At 51.4% G+C, this 17,241-nt stretch overlaps 1 protein-coding gene across 3 annotated transcripts in view; it reads right to left on the bottom strand.

Annotated features, from left to right (window-relative positions):
• The window catches only part of TASOR2 (transcription activation suppressor family member 2), a 28,054-nt gene that overhangs the window by 4,237 nt on the left and 6,576 nt on the right, over window positions 1-17,241 (bottom strand). For 2 of the 3 annotated variants that reach the window (XM_053942990.1, XM_053942991.1), the window contains exons 6-12: window positions 15,886-15,958; window positions 14,619-14,693; window positions 10,981-11,736; window positions 10,404-10,640; window positions 6,943-7,780; window positions 5,421-5,943; window positions 309-4,103 (exon numbers count right to left, since the gene is read on the bottom strand). In XM_053942990.1, coding sequence (XP_053798965.1) covers window positions 309-4,103; window positions 5,421-5,943; window positions 6,943-7,780; window positions 10,404-10,640; window positions 10,981-11,736; window positions 14,619-14,693; window positions 15,886-15,958 — 6,297 coding nt within the window. The remainder of the gene's footprint in view (window positions 1-308; window positions 4,104-5,420; window positions 5,944-6,942; window positions 7,781-10,403; window positions 10,641-10,980; window positions 11,737-14,618; window positions 14,694-15,885; window positions 15,959-17,241) is intronic. The other variant, XM_053942992.1, reaches the window with a different exon arrangement.

Below are 17,241 nucleotides of genomic sequence, written 5' to 3'. Positions count from 1 at the left end.
AGGCTGGATGGAGCTTGGAGCAGCCTGGGACAGGGGGAGGTGTCCCTGCCATGGAGTTGGAATTGGATGATCCTTAAGGTCCTTCCCACCCAAACCATTCCATGATTCTCCAGTGACTCAATCCCAAGGCTCCTGGGATTCCAGCTCCTGGTGCTGGGAGCCAAGGTGGCTCCTGGCGCCCAAACCATCCCTGTCAGGTTGCCCAAGCTTCCCTGCTCCTGCAGCTGTGCCCTGGAGCCGCCCATCCCGATCCATAACCATCCACCCCAATCCACCCCGATCCATCCCCATCCAGGAACAGCTCCCACCTTCACCCTGTCGAAGAAGGGCTCCTTCCCAGTCTCCAGCAGGTAGAACATTCCGGGCTGCCCGCTGGCGGCCACGCGGCGCAGGTGGCGGCTCAGGGCCCCGCACAGCTCCGCCGCCATCCCCCGGAACGCCGCCGTCCCGCGGGGCTGGGCCACCCCCGCCCGCCCGTTCCCGGCCTCCCCCCGCGCCACGGGATCGCTCCCGGCCTCGGCCCCGGCCAGCAGCACCCTCTGGAACTCGGAGAACTCGTCCAGGATGCCGGCCACGTCCCCGCGCGGCTCCGGCGGGGCGTGCTCGTACCGCAGCTTGCCCAGGTGCGAGGGAGCCCGGCGGTCCCGGCTCCTGGCCCGGGATCGGCCTCTCCTGGTGGCCCAAGCGTCCCCGCGGGAGCACAGCCCGCCCGGCCACGTGTCCGAGGGGGGAATTGTCACCTGCAAGGGGCTCCTGCTGCGCGGGGACAGCGGGATGGGGGCGTGGCGGGGAGGAAAGTCCGTTGGGAAGATGCTTTTGGAGGTAGAAAAGGGCGGTTTGCCCTTCCTTAGGATTTCTTTTAGCTTATAATGGAAGCGGAGACACTCCATGTCCAAAGTGTTCTGGGTGATTTCCTCAAAGTCCCTCCAGGTCTCCATCAGGGAGAGGGCCAGGTGGGATTCCCGGGCACGGCGGCTGTGCCTCCTGGGAAGCTGGAAATGTTCCGTCCTCTCCTGGCACTGCCTGGTGATGACAAAGCTCCTGTAATCCCTGGGCACGTCCCAGTCCCGGGCCTCCCCGTGCTCCTCCGTGTGCACGGAGCTCCTGGAGGAGCTGTCCCGGGTAGTCCTTGCTCCTGCAGCATCCATGGATCTCATGATGCAGGAACTCCTGCTTGGAAGAGGGGAGTGAGAATTCCCCTCAAAATATTCCTGGTCTGAGTCACCAAAGGAATTCTCCAATGGATCTTCAAAGGCCAAGCCCTCGTGTGTGTCTTGGCTTGGGAGCTGCTCTTCCCTTGGGAGCAGATCCGAAATATGCTCGGCATCACTGAACTCCAGGTTTTCTCCAGAGAGATCCCTGGGCTCGTCCCACGGGATGGGAGAAGCGGGAATTTCTCCCTGTCCCACCTCGGCGCCGGCACAGTCGGGATCGGGGAACGCCTGGGGTCCCTCGGGGCTGTGCTCACACACATCCCAGGGCTCGCACAGGGCACACTCCCGGGCTGGGGAAGGTGCAGGACTGGGAATGCTGCCTCCTTCCAGGTCCTCCGGCGGGAAGGGCTCCTCCCCGGGGCTCCCTCTGGCATCCCCTGCCTGGCTTCTGGGGCTACCACAGCTCCTGGGGCTACCACAGCTCCCAGGGCTACCATGGATCCTGGGTCTACCACAGCCCATGGGGCTGCCATGGCTTCTGGGGCTACCACAGCTCCTGGGGCTGCCACAGCCCATGGGGCTACCATGGCTCCTGGGGCTACCACAGCTCCCGGGGCTGCTATGGATCCTGGGGCTACCACAGCTCCTGGGGCTACCATGGATCCTGGGGCTCCCACCACTCCCAGGGCTACCACAGCTCCTGGGGCTGCCATGGATCCTGGGACTACCATGGCTCCCAGGGCTACCATGGCTCCTGGGGCTACCACAGCTCCTGGGGCTACCACAGCTCCTGGGGCTACCACAGCTCCTGGGACTACCATGGCTCCCAGGGCTACCATGGCTCCCGGGGCTGCCATAGCTCCTGGGGCTGCCATGGATCCCGTGGCTACCATGGATCCTGGGGCTGCCATGGCTCCTGGGGCTACCATAGCTCCTGGGGCTGCCATGGTCCCTGGGGCTCCCACCACTCCCAGGGCTACCGTACCTCCCAGGGCTGCCACAGATCCCGGGGCTACCATGACTCCTTGGGCTGCCACAGTTCCCAGGGCTGCTCCCGGGGCTACCATGGCTCCCGGGGCTGCCATGGCTCCCAGCCCACTGGGCACTGTCCGGAGTGGGAGGGAGCATCCCGGGGAGCGCCTCAGGGAGCGGCGAGCCCGGCTCCGCAGCCTCCGGATCGTCCCACGGGTCACACGGAGAAGGAGGAGCAGATCCCGGCCCCGCTGCCGCATCCACGGGGGAGCAGGGAGCTGGGCATTCCGACAGCTCTTGGGAGCAGCTGGGATGGAAGGAGCCATCCAGGCTCCAGGCAGCCACGCTCACCTGCGCGGCTCCTCCTTCCCGGCACGGCTTCCAGAGGCGGCACAGCACCGACTCGCGCCGGCCCGGCACGGCGGGAACGCCGGGATGGGAGTCTCCGGCGGCAGGAGAAGCAGGAGCCGAGTCCCCGTGGATGTTTGGGAAGCTCTGCTGCTGCCTGGGGAGCTCCTGTATGGCTGAGATGCCCTCCCTGATGGAGGAGGAGGGCTCCGATTCCAGGTGGAGAGGGATCTCCTCCATCTCCATGTTCGTGCTGCCGTTCCCAGGGGAATTCTCTGCCCCGGGGAACACATCCTCGCTCTCCTCAGCTCTGCAGTCATCTCCCATGTCTGTGTAGTCAAAGGGGGAGTCCCGGCCATCTCCTGCTCCCATGGGATCATCCAGCTCCTCCTCGTTGGCAGAGGGGCTCCCCTGCTGCTCCTCCTCCAAAACCCCGTTCCCGCCTTGGTTTGACTCCTCAGCATCCAGGGAATCGGGGTCGGGATCGGCGTCGTCCCCACCCAGCTGGGAGAAGCAGCTGCTCCGTCCCCGGTCGCTCTGGGACGGTGACTGGACGCTCTCCATGGGCTGATCCTCTGGAGCAGCCCACGGATCCACGGACCTGTCGGGAGAGGTCAGGCAGACGGAGCTGGAGTCGGGGGACAGGGTCAGGGTCATTCCCGTGCTCCCAGCAGGCTCCCACCTTTCCCCGGAGGGCGCCTGATCCCGGTTTTTGTGCTCCGAGCCGCTCCCCAGCGTGGCTCCAGCAGGCCCCGGGCTGTCCGTAACGCTGTCGGGCTGTGCCCCACGGACAAGGCTGGGCTCAGGGGGGACTGGCAGCTCCCCGCTGTCACTGTGGGGTGACCCCACCTCGGCCGGACTGGCCACTCCAACCCCGTTTGTCTCCGAATCCGGCGTGCCCGGAGCGTCCCAGGGATTCGGGAGCTCCTCCTGGTTTGGTGACATCTCCTCAGGAAAGCCTCCAGGGTCACTCCCAGCCCCATCTGAGGGTGCTGGGGAGGATCTGTCGGGGCAGGGGGGTGCCAGGGAGGTGGGGCTGGGCATGGGGTCCTCTTCAGGAGCACCAAACTCCTCTGGAGACGCAGAATTCCCTGGATTCTGCTCGCCGTGCTCGCATTCCATCTCGGCATCGCTGCTCTCGGACAGCACCAAATCCACGGCGCCCACAAAGGGGCTTTCATCCTCCAGCTCCTCGTTCTCTTCCTTCTCCTCCTCCACCTCCACCTCCCTCTCCTCCTTTTCCGAGGGCTCCTGGGATTCCTCCCCTTCCTCAGTGGCTCCCCCAGGCTCTGCACTTCCACGAGTTGCTTCCAAGGGCATGGAATCCCAGGCAGGATCAGCGCCATCCTCAACTTCCCGGGAATGCCCAGAGCCTCCCATTGCCTCCTCATCCTCGGGAGGGCCAGGGCCACTCTCTGAGCCTGCTTCCTGCTGGTTTTCCTGCTGCTGCTCCCCGTTTTCCTGAGGTGAACAGGGGGGGTCTGTCCATGGAGCTGTGCTGGAATTCGGGGCTTGGCTCCCGGGGTTTTCCGTGCCCGGCGCATCCAGGGATTTGCTGGGACAGCCGAGCTCCTCGGGAGGGCTGGGGGTGATCCTGGCATCCACCAGCTCCTCCTTGGCTGGCTCCTCCTGAAACACAACCCACAGGTTAACAAGGAAAAAACATTCCTCATAGGAAAATGCAGGGGAAAAAAAAAACCCCACTGGAGTATTTTTTCCTTCCTGCAAAACAGTTCCAGCCCTATGGAAGCTGCTCCTCTGTTCAAGTTTTAAAGGAATTGTTTTAATTCAAGAATTCAGGCTTGGAAATATCTCACCAGACCCCCACGTTTTATGTTTATCCCAAGAACCTCCACTCCTGACCACATGCAGACAGGAGAAAAGTGTAAAAACTTAATTTCAAGCTTTATCCAGAATGGAATTCTCATGGATTTCACTGGAGGGATGAGGGAAATGATGCAAAGCACTGCACTGGCACCTGTGTGGGGGAAAAAGTCCTGAGCCAACAAATCCCAGCTTTCCAAATCCACGTGGGAATGGCTGTGCTGGATTTGGAATTCTGCTCTGGGATGCTGCGGGCTCCCCTGATCCCTCAGCTGAGGACAGACAAACTTGGAATTTAAATCAGGAACAGGCGCTGAGCTCGACGCTTTAATTACTTTAATTTGGGATTCCTCCCCCTTGGAGAACATCCCTGCTTCCCTGCATACCCCACAAGCACAGCTGCTCCATTCCTCTGGAAAATCCTGCTCCCCTAACAGGAAAATACTGTTCCTCTAAAAGGAAAATCCTGCTCTTTTAAGAGATGAAAATCCTGCTCCTCTGAGAGGAAAATCCTGCTCTTTTAAGAGGAAAATTCTGTTCCTTTAAGAGAAAAATTCTGCTTCCCTAAGAGGAAAATCCTGTTCCTCTAAAAGGAAAATCCTGCTCTTTTAAGAGATGAAAATCCTGCTCTTTTAAGAGATGAAAATCCTGCTCTTTTAAGAGATGAAAATCCTGCTCTTCTAAGAGGAAACTCCTGCTCTTCTAAGAGGGAATTTCTCCTCTTTTAAGAGGAAAATGCTGTTCCTTTACGAGGAAAATCCTGCTTCTCTAAGAGGAGATTCCTGCTCTTTTAAGAGGAAACTCCTGCTCCTCTAAAAGGAAAATCCTGCTCTTTTAAGAGATGAAACTCCTGCTCTTCTAAGAGGAAAATCCTGCTCTTCTAAGAGGAAACTCCTGCTCTTCTAAGAGGAAACTCCTGCTCTTTTAAAAGGAAAATCCTGCTTCCCTAAGAGGAAACTCCTGCTCTTCTAAGAGGAAAATCCTGCTTCCCTAAGAGGAAAATCCTGTTTCCCTAAGAGGAAACTCCTGCTCTTCTAAGAGGAAAATCCTGCTTCCCTAAGAGGAAAATCCTGCTCTTCTAAGAGGAGAATGTTCCTTGGAGCCCCCCAAGGCCGGACTCACCGCGGTGACGCTGGAGACATCGCGCACGCCCTCCGGCTCCCTGCCGGCCACATCCAGCTTTTTCCTGGAATGATCCTGCAGGGAAAGGCTCTCGGGACAGCTGGTGGAGGAAGGCTCCTCCTCCTCCCCGCAGGGCAGCTCCCCCGAGGAGGAGGACACGGTGCTGTCCACAGCTCCAGCAGCTCCGTCCGCGTCCGTCTGGGAATCCGCGGGGCTTTTCTCGGGCTGGGCAGCGCCCTGGGAAGGGGTGCTGGGATCCAGGGAGCTGCTGGGAGTCTGGTCAGGATCCGAGCCGGAGTCTGCAGGACATGTCTCGAAGCCAAAGCAGTCCTGGCTGTCGTCGCTGAGCTCCAGGAAGCCACCGGAGCTGTTGATGGAGACGAATTTCCTGGGATTGCTGTGCTCCACCACTTTCCTGGAGCTGCTCAGGAGCTTGCTGGGCTTCCTGTAGAACAGAGCCACCCACATGTGCAGGATCAGCTTCATCCCTTCCACATCGTCGGGAAGATCGGGATCCCAGGGCCTGGGAAGGGAAGCAAAGAGAGTCTGGACCATCCTCATCCTCCCCCGTTCAGCTCCAGGGAATTCATCCCTGGAATTCATCCCTGGGAATTCATCCCTGGCTCCCTGCAGGGCTCAGCCCCAAGGCACAGGAGCACACACTGCTTGATGCAGATTCCAATTTCTTGTAGGAAAAAAATAAAAATAGAGGAAATCTGAGCTCCAAAGGAGAGATGGAGAAATTTGGGTCGTGGCTTTAGGTACCAATTCCAGCTGCAGAGCCACGGGAATTGCAGAATCATGGAATGGGTTGGGTGGGAAGGGAATTTCAGGATCACCCAGTGCCACCCCTGCCATGGCAGGGACACCTCCCACTGTCCCAGTGTCCAGCCTGGCCTTGGACATTCCAGGGATGCAGGGGCAGCCCCAGCTGCTCTGGCAATTCCAGCCCAGCCAGGAATTCCCAATTCCCAAGATCCCATCCATCCCTGCCCTCTGGCAGTGGGAGCCATTCCCTGTGTCCTGTCCCTGCAGGATTGTCCCCAGTCCCTCTGCAGCTCTCCTGGAGCCCCTTCAGGGCCTGGAATGTGCTGGAAGCTCTCCCTGGATCCTTCCCTTCTCCAGGGGATCATTCCCAGCTCTCCCAGCCTGGCTCCAGCCCTGCAGCAGCTCCATGGATTCCTCTGGGCTCTCTCCAGCAGCTCCAGGTGCTGCTGCTGCTGTCCCCAGGGCTGGGGCAGCTCTGCAGGTGGGGTCTCACCCGAGAGGGCCAGAATTCCCCAATTCCCCCTTTTCCTGCTGCCCACACCACGGATCACCCCAGGATGGGGCGGAATTTTGGGTGCAGCACACGAGGCTGGGCCACATCCACTCTGTCCCCTCACCACCAGCCCCAAACCCTTTTTCCCCAAGAAACCCACACCGACACGGGGAACAAACCCGACAGTTATGGAAAACAAAGGGCTAAAAAGCACAGGAACCCCATTCCCAAACTCATCCAGCCACGCCCAGGCTGACTTACCCATGCAGGGCACGGATGACAGTTTTCTCCAGGGAATCATTGGTGTACCTGCTGTCCAGGTGGAAGAGGTATTCCTCTTCCCAGCGGCACGTGACCTTCATGGAATTCCCAGAGAGATTCACCGTGTGGCTCTTGGAGAAATCCTCCTTTTTCCTGGCAGAGCCGCTGCTCCGGGCGGGCTTGGCGGCGCTGCTCTGCTGGTGCCGGAACGGCAGCACCTTCCCAACCAAGGGAGCTGCCGGAGCGCTCCTGGAGCCAGGACTGGGATTCCCTTTGGGATCTGGGGGCGTTTTGGGATCATCGGGCATGGGGGAGGCGTAGGAGTGCTCGGCTGAGATGATGGAGTGGCTGTTCACCTCGGAGGCCTGCGGAGCTCGGCGGGGAGGAAACGCCTGGAACGCGGCGGGGATGGGAACGCCGCTGCTCCCGCTGAAAATTCCAGAGGTTTTTTCCCTGGGAGGAGAGGCCAGCCGGCTGGAATCTGTTTCTTCGGGAAGCGCCTGGGTCAGGGCCACCTTGCTGGAGGTGGATTTTTTGCCCTGCTTGTCCGCCCTGTGGTATCTGTGGTCGGAAGGCGCGCGCAGGGATTTGGCGTCGGGAGGGCTCCGCTGCTCCCAGGAATCCCCGGATCCCACGGGGACGAGCCCAGAATCCTTGGGAATAAAGGCAGGAATGCAGGAGCCCAGGGCCAGGTCAGCCAGCAGGTTCAGGGCGTGGGAGTCGCTGTCGTCCCCTTGCAGGGCGAAGGCAGCGCCGGGAATTGCCACGGGATGAACATTCCTGGGGAGTTCTGCTCCGGGGGGTTCGGATGAGGCTTCGCTCCGGAGCTCCTTCCGCTCTGCGTGGGGGCACCAAGGGAAAAATCCACTCAGAAAGGGGAAAAAATCCACTTAGAAAGGGGAAAAATCCAATTGAAAAGGGAAAAAATCCATTTAGAAAGGGAAAAATCAATTGAAAAGGGAAAAAAATCCACTTAGAAAGGGAAAAATCAATTGAAAAGGGAAAAAAATCCACTTAGAAAGGGAAAAATCCAATTGAAAAGGGAAAAAAATCCACTTAGAAAGGGAAAAATCCAATTGAAAAGGGAAAAAATCCATTTAGAAAGGGAAAAATCAATTGAAAAGGGAAAAAAATCCACTTAGAAAGGGAAAAATCCAATTGAAAAGGGAAAAAATCCATTTAGAAAGGGAAAAATCCAATTGAAAAGGGAAAAAATCCATTTAGAAAGGGAAAAATCAATTGAAAAGGGAAAAAAATCCACTTAGAAAGGGAAAAATCCAATTGAAAAGGGAAAAAATCCATTTAGAAAGGGAAAAATCAATTGAAAAGGGAAAAAAAATCCACTTAGAAAGGGAAAAATCCAATTGAAAAGGGAAAAAAATCCATTTAGAAAGGGGAAAATCAATTGAAAAGGGAAAAAAAATCCACTTAGAAAGGGAAAAATCCAATTGAAAAGGGAAAAAATCCATTTAGAAAGGGAAAAATCAATTGAAAAGGGAAAAAAATCCACTTAGAAAGGGAAAAATCCAATTGAAAAGGGAAAAAAATCCACTTAGAAAGGGAAAAATCCAATTGAAAAGGGAAAAAATCCATTTAGAAAGGGAAAAATCAATTGAAAAGGGAAAAAAATCCACTTAGAAAGGGAAAAATCCAATTGAAAAGGGAAAAAATCCATTTAGAAAGGGGAAAATCAATTGAAAAGGAAAAAAGTCAATTGAAAAGGGAAAAATCAATTTAAAAAGGGAAAATCCATTTAGAAAGGGAAAAATCCATTTAACAGTGAAAAATCAATTTTAAAAGGGAAAAAATCAATTTTAAAAAGGACAAAAATTTTAAAAGGGAAAATAATCAATCAAAAAGGGAAAAACTCAATTTTAAAAGGGAAAAAGTCCATTTAGAAAGGGAAAAATCCATTCAAAAAGGGAAATATTCCATTTAAAAAGGGAGGAAATTATTTAAAAAGGGGGAAAATCAATTTAAAAGGGAAAAAATCAATTTAAGAAAGGGGAAAAATCCATTTAAAAAGGGGAAAAAATCCATTTCAAAAGGGGAAAAAATCCATTTTAAAAGGGAAAAAATCAATCAAGGCCACCCAACTCTGCCCCAAGGAGGGGTTTGAGGCAGGTTCTCAAGGGAAAAAGATTTTTTTTTTTTTCCAATATGGATTTTCCACAATTTAAAAAATATCTCCGTGGTCATGCAAGTCATGGATAGCAGGAAATGATCCATAGCTGGGAATTAGATTTATTCAGGAATAAAAGGGACAGGATCCAGTGTGAACAAAATCCAGTTAAAAACAAAAATTATCATTTTCATTTTCCTTAATCCTTTTTAATTCTGCTTTTTTTTGAAGGTTGGAGTATTTGGGATTTTCCCTAATGGATTCTTGTGTTCTTGCAATAATTTAGGGGCAAAAACCCCAGAAAAGCTCAAAAGCAGAGCTCAAACCCCCTGATCTTTGAAGAGCACGCACAGGAACCTGGGGGCTCCCAAAGGAATAATTCAGAAATATCCAATTTTTGGGGTTAAAAATCCCAGGATGAAGCCAGGGATTCAGGTGGATTCCTGCTCTTAAAATCCAGCCCCAAAATTTCCCTTCCAGGGGGAAAAAAAAAAATCCTGAAATCCCAGCTGGGCTCAAGGGCCACGAGTGACTTTTAATTTCCTTGGGAAGGGCAGAGTGAGACATAAAATTGGGGTTTTCTTACAGCCAAACTTGGGTTTTTTTGGGATTTTTTTGGGGTTCTGCAGGAGCCATCCCATGGGAGAGATGCTGGATGCACTCTGGGTGCTCCAAAGGGAACGAGGGAATGTTGGATCATGGAATGCTGGAAGGGAATTTAGGATCATCCATTCCAACCCCATGGCTCATCCCATTATCGAGTGAGACATAAAATTGGGGTTTTCTTACAGCCAAACTTGGGGTTTTTTGGGTTTTTTTGGGGGTTTTGCAGGAGCCATCCCATGGGAGAGATGCTGGATGCACTCTGGCTGCTCCAAAGGGAATGAGGAAATGTTGGATCATGGAATGCTGGAAGGGAATTTAAGGATCATCCATTCCAACCCCATGGCTCATCCCATTATTGAGTGTGACACAGAACTGGGGGGTTCTTAGAGCCAAACTTGGGTTTTTTTGGGATTTTTTTGGGGTTCTGCAGGAGCCATCCCATGGGAGAGATGCTGGATGCACTCTGGCTGCTCCAAAGGGAATGAGGAAATGTTGGATCATGGAATGCTGGAAGGGAATTTAAGGATCATCCCATTCCAACCCCACTACCCCAGGCTGCTCCTGGCCTTGGACACTTCCAGGGATCCAGGAGGATTCTCTGGGAATTCCATCCCCGAATTTCTCCCCAGTATTTGACACTTCCCCCGTTTCAATCCACAGGTATTTATTTCATCCCTGCCATTGGATGGCTCAGCTTTCAAAGGAATTTTTTCCCAAGGGAATCTTTTCTCACCGCTCCCTTCCTGCTGCTTCTCCGGAGGTTTTGATGCTCTGTTTTCCACGTTTTTCTGCATTTTGCTTTTCCCTGGCTTTGTGCCACTCTCAGTGGCAGGAATCTTCTTGGAGTCCAGGTTTTCCAGGGTTTTTGGCCTCTTTGCCTCCATGCCAGGACCATTGGGAGCTGAGCTTTCCTTCTCAGCACTTTCACACGGGGGTTTGTGGACAATTTCTGCAGCCAGGACCTCTGCACCTGGGACAGGGAAAAGGAGGGGTTGGCTTTCATTTGGGAATGCTCTGGCTTAAAAATTCCTTGGGAAGAGGGAGGGATGGGGGGGGGAAGAAGGGGCTTTGGTGATTTTACTTCTCATTATCCTGATTTAATTGGGAACATAATTAATTTATTCCCAATTCAATCGGGATAATGAGAAGTAAAATCTGACCTGAAAGCACCCAACTTCAGGATCAGGGATAATTCCTGAAATTTATTTGCATGCTCCAGGCACTCGCAAAGCTCCTGGATGGTTCCCAGCGAACCCTGAGCTTATCCCACCTGGATAAGGAGGAAATAATCCCATTTTTCCAGCACTCACCTCTTTTCCTTCCATGTGGCAACTGCAAATTGGCCAATTTCAGCATGGGCTCGTTGGAATTGCCCGTGGATCCCGATTTTTTGGGACAAGAGGAAGTGACGTTGGCTTTTTTCTTGGCTGCCTCCCTGCTCCTGCTATTGTTCTCTCCAGGATGTGTTTGTGCCTTGAGGGGTGGCACATTCTTCCCGAGGATCCTGCTGGATTTCCTCCTGATCTCCCGGCCCCAGGGCTTGGTGGGAGAGGTGATGCTTTTTAGGAATCTCTCCGGAGTGGGACTGGGAAGCTCTGTCTTATCCCGCGTTATTCCCGCTGCTCTGCTGGGAGGAGCAGGATCTGGGGGCACTGAGGAGGAATTCCCAGGATCAGCTCCCAGATTCCTGCCAGCCCCACTGAGACACTGCAAGGCTGCTGAGATTCCCAGGGTGAAGCTGCCGGGGTCGGAGAGGTAACGCCGCAGCTGGGCCAGGGATCGCTCCGAGAGCTTTTGGGAAGGGTCAGCATCCCCATCCCGGCATGGAGAGGGGACAGGAGCAACGGGAACGTCGCTGCTCTGGCCAGGGCTGGGCTGAGAGTTTTCCTGCAGTTTTGCATATTCCTGGAGGTGCTCCTGGATGCGGGGGCCGCCCGTGGCGTTCCAGGAGGAACTGGCTGCTTTCCGCAAGGCGTAGCGGAGTCCCGGCAAAACGGAGGCGATTTTTAGGGAGATGGCACTCCTGGCACTGCCCTCCTTCCCATCCTTTGGGTCCTCCTTTTCCACTGGGAAAGGAAAATCAAAGTGGTTAGCAAAGGAGTGAATTCACTAAATCATTTCCCTGGTGCAGGGAAACATTGGAGGGAAGGGGAAGAAGGAAAAGGAAAGAGGAAAGCAGAAAGGAAAGGGGAAAAAAAGGGGAGAGGAAAAAGGGGAGAGGAAAGGAAAAGGAAAAAGAGGAATCATTAAAGTAAAAAGCTCCAAAAATCAGCCTGCAAAAGGCTCAGCCCTGGGGAAATGTCCAAATGCTCTGGATGGATCCCACCAAACATCCCAAACTGCTCCAGATGGATCCCACCAAACATCCCAAACTGCTCCAAATGGATCCCACCAAACATCCCAAACTGCTCTGCATGGATCCCACCAAACATCCCAACCTGCTCTGCATGGATCCCACCAAACATCCCAACCTCCCCAGAGGGATGGATCCCACCAAACATCCCAAACTGCTCTGCATGGATCCCACCAAACATCCCAAACTGCTCTGCATGGATCCCACCAAACATCCCAACCTGCTCCAGATGGATCCCACCAATCATCCCAAACTGCTCCGGATGGATCCCACCAAACATCCCAAACTGCTCCGGATGGATCCCACCAAACATCCCAACCTGCTCTGCATGGATCCCACCAAACATCCCAACCTGCTCTGGATGGATCCCACCAATCATCCCAAACTGCTCTGCATGGATCCCACCAAACATCCCAAACTGCTCCGGATGGATCCCACCAAACATCCCAAACTGCTCCGGATGGATCCCACCAAACATCCCAACCTGCTCTGCATGGATCCCACCAAACATCCCAAACTGCTCTGCATGGATCCCACCAAACATCCCAACCTGCTTTGGATGGATCCCACCAAACATCCCAACCTGCTCTGCATGGATCCCACCAAACATCCCAACCTGCTCTGCATGGATCCCACCAAACATCCCAACCTCCCCAGAGGGATGGATCCCACCAAACATCCCAAACTGCTCTGCATGGATCCCACCAAACATCCCACACTGCTCCGGATGGATCCCACCAAACATCCCAACCTGCTCCAGATGGATCCCACCAATCATCCCAAACTGCTCCGGATGGATCCCACCAAACATCCCAAACTGCTCCGGATGGATCCCACCAAACATCTCAAACTGCTCTGCATGGATCCCACCAAACATCCCAACCTGCTCCAGATGGATCCCACCAAACATCCCAAACTGCTCCGGATGGATCCCACCAAACATCCCAAACTGCTCTGCATGGATCCCACCAAACATCTCAAACTGCTCTGCATGGATCCCACCAAACATCCCAACCTGCTCTGGATGGATCCCACCAAACATCCCAAACTGCTCCGGATGGATCCCACCAAACATCCCAAACTGCTCCGGATGGATCCCACCAAACATCCCAAACTGCTCTGGATGGATCCCACCAAACATCCCAAACTGCTCTGCATGGATCCCACCAAACACCCCAAATCTGCTCTGCATGGATCCCACCAAACATCCCAAACTGCTCCGGATGGATCCCACCAAATATCCCAAACCTGCTCCGGATGGATCCCACCAAACACCCCAAATCTGCTCTGGATGGATCCCACCAAACATCCCAAACTGCTCTGCATGGATCCCACCAAACATCCCAACCTGCTTTGGATGGATCCCACCAAACATCCCAACCTGCTCTGCATGGATCCCACCAAACATCCCAACCTGCTCTGCATGGATCCCACCAAACATCCCAACCTCCCCAGAGGGATGGATCCCACCAAACATCCCAAACTGCTCTGCATGGATCCCACCAAACATCCCACACTGCTCCGGATGGATCCCACCAAACATCCCAACCTGCTCCAGATGGATCCCACCAATCATCCCAAACTGCTCCGGATGGATCCCACCAAACATCCCAAACTGCTCCGGATGGATCCCACCAAACATCTCAAACTGCTCTGCATGGATCCCACCAAACATCCCAACCTGCTCCAGATGGATCCCACCAAACATCCCAAACTGCTCCGGATGGATCCCACCAAACATCCCAAACTGCTCTGCATGGATCCCACCAAACATCTCAAACTGCTCTGCATGGATCCCACCAAACATCCCAACCTGCTCTGGATGGATCCCACCAAACATCCCAAACTGCTCCGGATGGATCCCACCAAACATCCCAAACTGCTCCGGATGGATCCCACCAAACATCCCAAACTGCTCTGGATGGATCCCACCAAACATCCCAAACTGCTCTGCATGGATCCCACCAAACACCCCAAATCTGCTCTGCATGGATCCCACCAAACATCCCAAACTGCTCCGGATGGATCCCACCAAATATCCCAAACCTGCTCCGGATGGATCCCACCAAACACCCCAAATCTGCTCTGGATGGATCCCACCAAACATCCCAAACTGCTCTGCATGGATCCCACCAAACACCCCAAACTGCTCTGCATGGATCCCACCAAACATCCCAAACTGCTCCGGATGGATCCCACCAAACATCCCAAACTGCTCTGCATGGATCCCACCAAACACCCCAAACTGCTCTGCATGGATCCCACCAAACATCCCAAACTGCTCCAGATGGATCCCACCAAACATCCCAAACTGCTCTGCATGGATCCCACCAAACATCCCAAACTGCTCTGCATGGATCCCACCAAACATCCCAAACTGCTCCAGATGGATCCCACCAAACATCCCCAACCTGCTCTGGATGGATCCCACCAAACACCCCAAACTGCTCCGGATGGATCCCACCAAACATCCCAACCTGCTCCGGATGGATCCCACCAAACATCCCAACCTCTGAGCAGAAAATTCAGCTTCTGAAGAGCAATGGGACCTTTGAGCCTGGACTCCAGCCTAGACCAGAGCCTGGGAGCTCCTACCTCTGGGGCTCAGGGCCCGGGGCGAGCTGAACAGGAACAGGGCCAGCAGGCTGACGGGCTCCTTGGGCTCCAGGCCTGCAAAAAACAGGGCTGGGGTCAGAAACCAGGCTTAGTGTGAGAAACCAGGCTTAGTGTGAGAAACAAAGTTTGGTTTAAAAAAAACAGGTTTGGGTTCAGAAACCAGTTTTGGGTTCAGAAATCATGCATAGTCTGAGAAACCAGGTTTAGTTTCAGAAACCTGTTTTTTGTTAAGAAACCAGGTGCAGTTTGAGCAGCCAGGTTTAGTTTGAAAAATCAGGTTTATGTTAAGAAACCAGGTCTAGTGTGAGAAACCAGGTCTAGTGTGAGAAACCAGGCTTAGTTTGAGAAACCAGGCTTAGTTTAAGAAACAAGGTTTAGGTTAAAACAACAGGTGTTTAGTGTTAAAACAACAGGTTTAGTTTGAGAAACCAGGTTTGGGTTCAGAAACCAGGTTTTTGTTGAGAAACCAGGTTCAGTTTGAGAAACTAGGCTTGGGTTAAGATACCAGGTTTGGGTTAAGAAACCAGGTTTTAAATAAGAAACCAGGATTTGGTTAAGAAACCAGGTTCAGTTTGAGAAACCTGGTTTTGGTTAAGGAACCAGGTTTAGTTTGGAAAGTCAGGTTTATGTTAAGAAAACAGGTCTAGTGTGAGAAACCAGGCTTAGTTTGAGAAACAAGATTTAGGTTAAAACAACAAGTATTTAGTGTTAAAACAACAGGTTTAGTTTGAGAAACCAGGTTTGGGTTCAGAAACCAGGTTTTAAATAAGAAACCAGATCCTCCTTAAATAAGAAGGATTTGGTTAAGGAACCAGGTTTAGTTTGAAAAATCACATTTAGGTTAAGAAACCAGGTTCAGTTTGAGAAACCAGATTTTGGTTAAGGAACCAGGTTTAGTTTGAAAAGTCAGGTTTATGTTAAGAAACCAGGTTTAGTGTGAGAAACCAGGCTTAGTTCAAGAAACCAGGCTTAGTTTTAAAGAACAGGTTTGGGTTCAGAAACCACGCACATAGTCTGAGAAACCAGGTTTAGTGTGAGAAACCAGGCTTAGTTCAAGAAACCAGGCTTAGTTTTAAATAAACAGGTTCAGAAACCACGCATAGTCTGAGAAACCAGGTTTAGTTTGAGCAGCCAGGTTGAGTTTGAGAAACTTAAACTAGGTTCAGTTTAAGAAACCAGGTTTAGTTTAGGTTCCTAAGCCTCCAAAACCCAGCAGGAATTAAGCCCAGCCCCAGCCCGGCCTTACCATCCTCCCGTGCCAAGGCTGAGGATGTGAGCAGGATGAGAACTCCTTGGTCCTGTAAATATTTGATGATTGCCTGCAACAAACACAGAAAAAAAAAAATAAAAATAAAAATAAAAATCAAACTCTGCTCCTTCCCTGCCTCCTGTGCCAGCTGGGAGCTGGGATCCAAAATATTCCTTGCTCAGGCCTAAAATTCCTTAAAATAAAGAAATATCCTTATCAAGCTGGTTGGAATTAATGAGGATTAAAAATCCATCCCTGCTAGGAATTGCAGCCCAAAGGGGAAGGTTTTCCCAGCATCCTGGGAAAACAGAAAATTCCAGCACCTGGGAAACACAACATTCCAGAATCCTGGAAAACACAACATTCCAGCCAGCTGGGAGAAAATCAAAATTCTAGGATCCTGGAAAAGACAAAATCCCAGCATCCCAGGAAAGCCACAAAATTCCAGCACCCTGGGAAAAGAAAACACAAAATTCCAGCAGCCTGGAAAAGACAAAATTCCAGCCACCACCTGGCTGGAGCTCAGCTGGATTTTGGCAGCATCAATGAATATTTGGGGAAAAAAAAAAAAAAAAAAAAAAAAAAAGGCTGAGTGTAAAAAGTCCTGGAATTGTGTCCCAGATTTCCAGGAGCAGATGGATAAAGAGATTAAAAATCAACTTTGCCTTGTGTTTGGATTGCCTCTCCTTTTCCAAACTTGGATCTTTCTTGCATTTTTTTCAGGAATCTTCCAGGAATTGGATAAACCTGGAAGTCCCCTGATGCCATTCCATTTAAACTTCCTCTACAAACAAACTCTAACTCCCAAGAGAACACTGCATTCAACCCAAAGCCATAAAAAAACCTTCCCAAATTAATTAATAACACCAAAATTACAACTGTGTAGTTAATTAAAAGTGTGTAATGTCACAAAGTAAAAAACTTAAGAGTTTAGAGTTTAAAAATAGAGTAATATATAAAAAACAAAATAAAGATTTTAGGACAAAACCAAATTGTTCTTCTTCATAAGTTTAAGTAATCTTTTATAATTAAACAGAAAAGCCAGCAGTGCAGACTTCAAAAAATCAATTATTAAGTTAAAAATAAAAATAATTTAAGCACCATTTCTTAATTAAATTATTTAACCTTAGAAAACCTTGTAACAAAAAATATACCATTATAACCAGTATAATATAATTACAATATTATCATAATTCTAATAATTATAATAATATAATACCAGAACCATTATATATATATAAATATATAATGGTTATAAAGGTTATATATATATAAAAACACAAATTATATAAATATATTTTTATATTATATATTTTATATATTTTATATATTTATACATTTATACATTTATAT

The sequence above is a fragment of the Vidua chalybeata genome, chromosome 5, assembly GCF_026979565.1.
Source record: "Vidua chalybeata isolate OUT-0048 chromosome 5, bVidCha1 merged haplotype, whole genome shotgun sequence".
Classification (NCBI taxonomy): Eukaryota; Metazoa; Chordata; class Aves; order Passeriformes; family Viduidae; genus Vidua; species Vidua chalybeata.
Note: the sequence above shows the minus strand (reverse complement) of the source record. Positions and strands in the feature narration are given on the sequence as shown.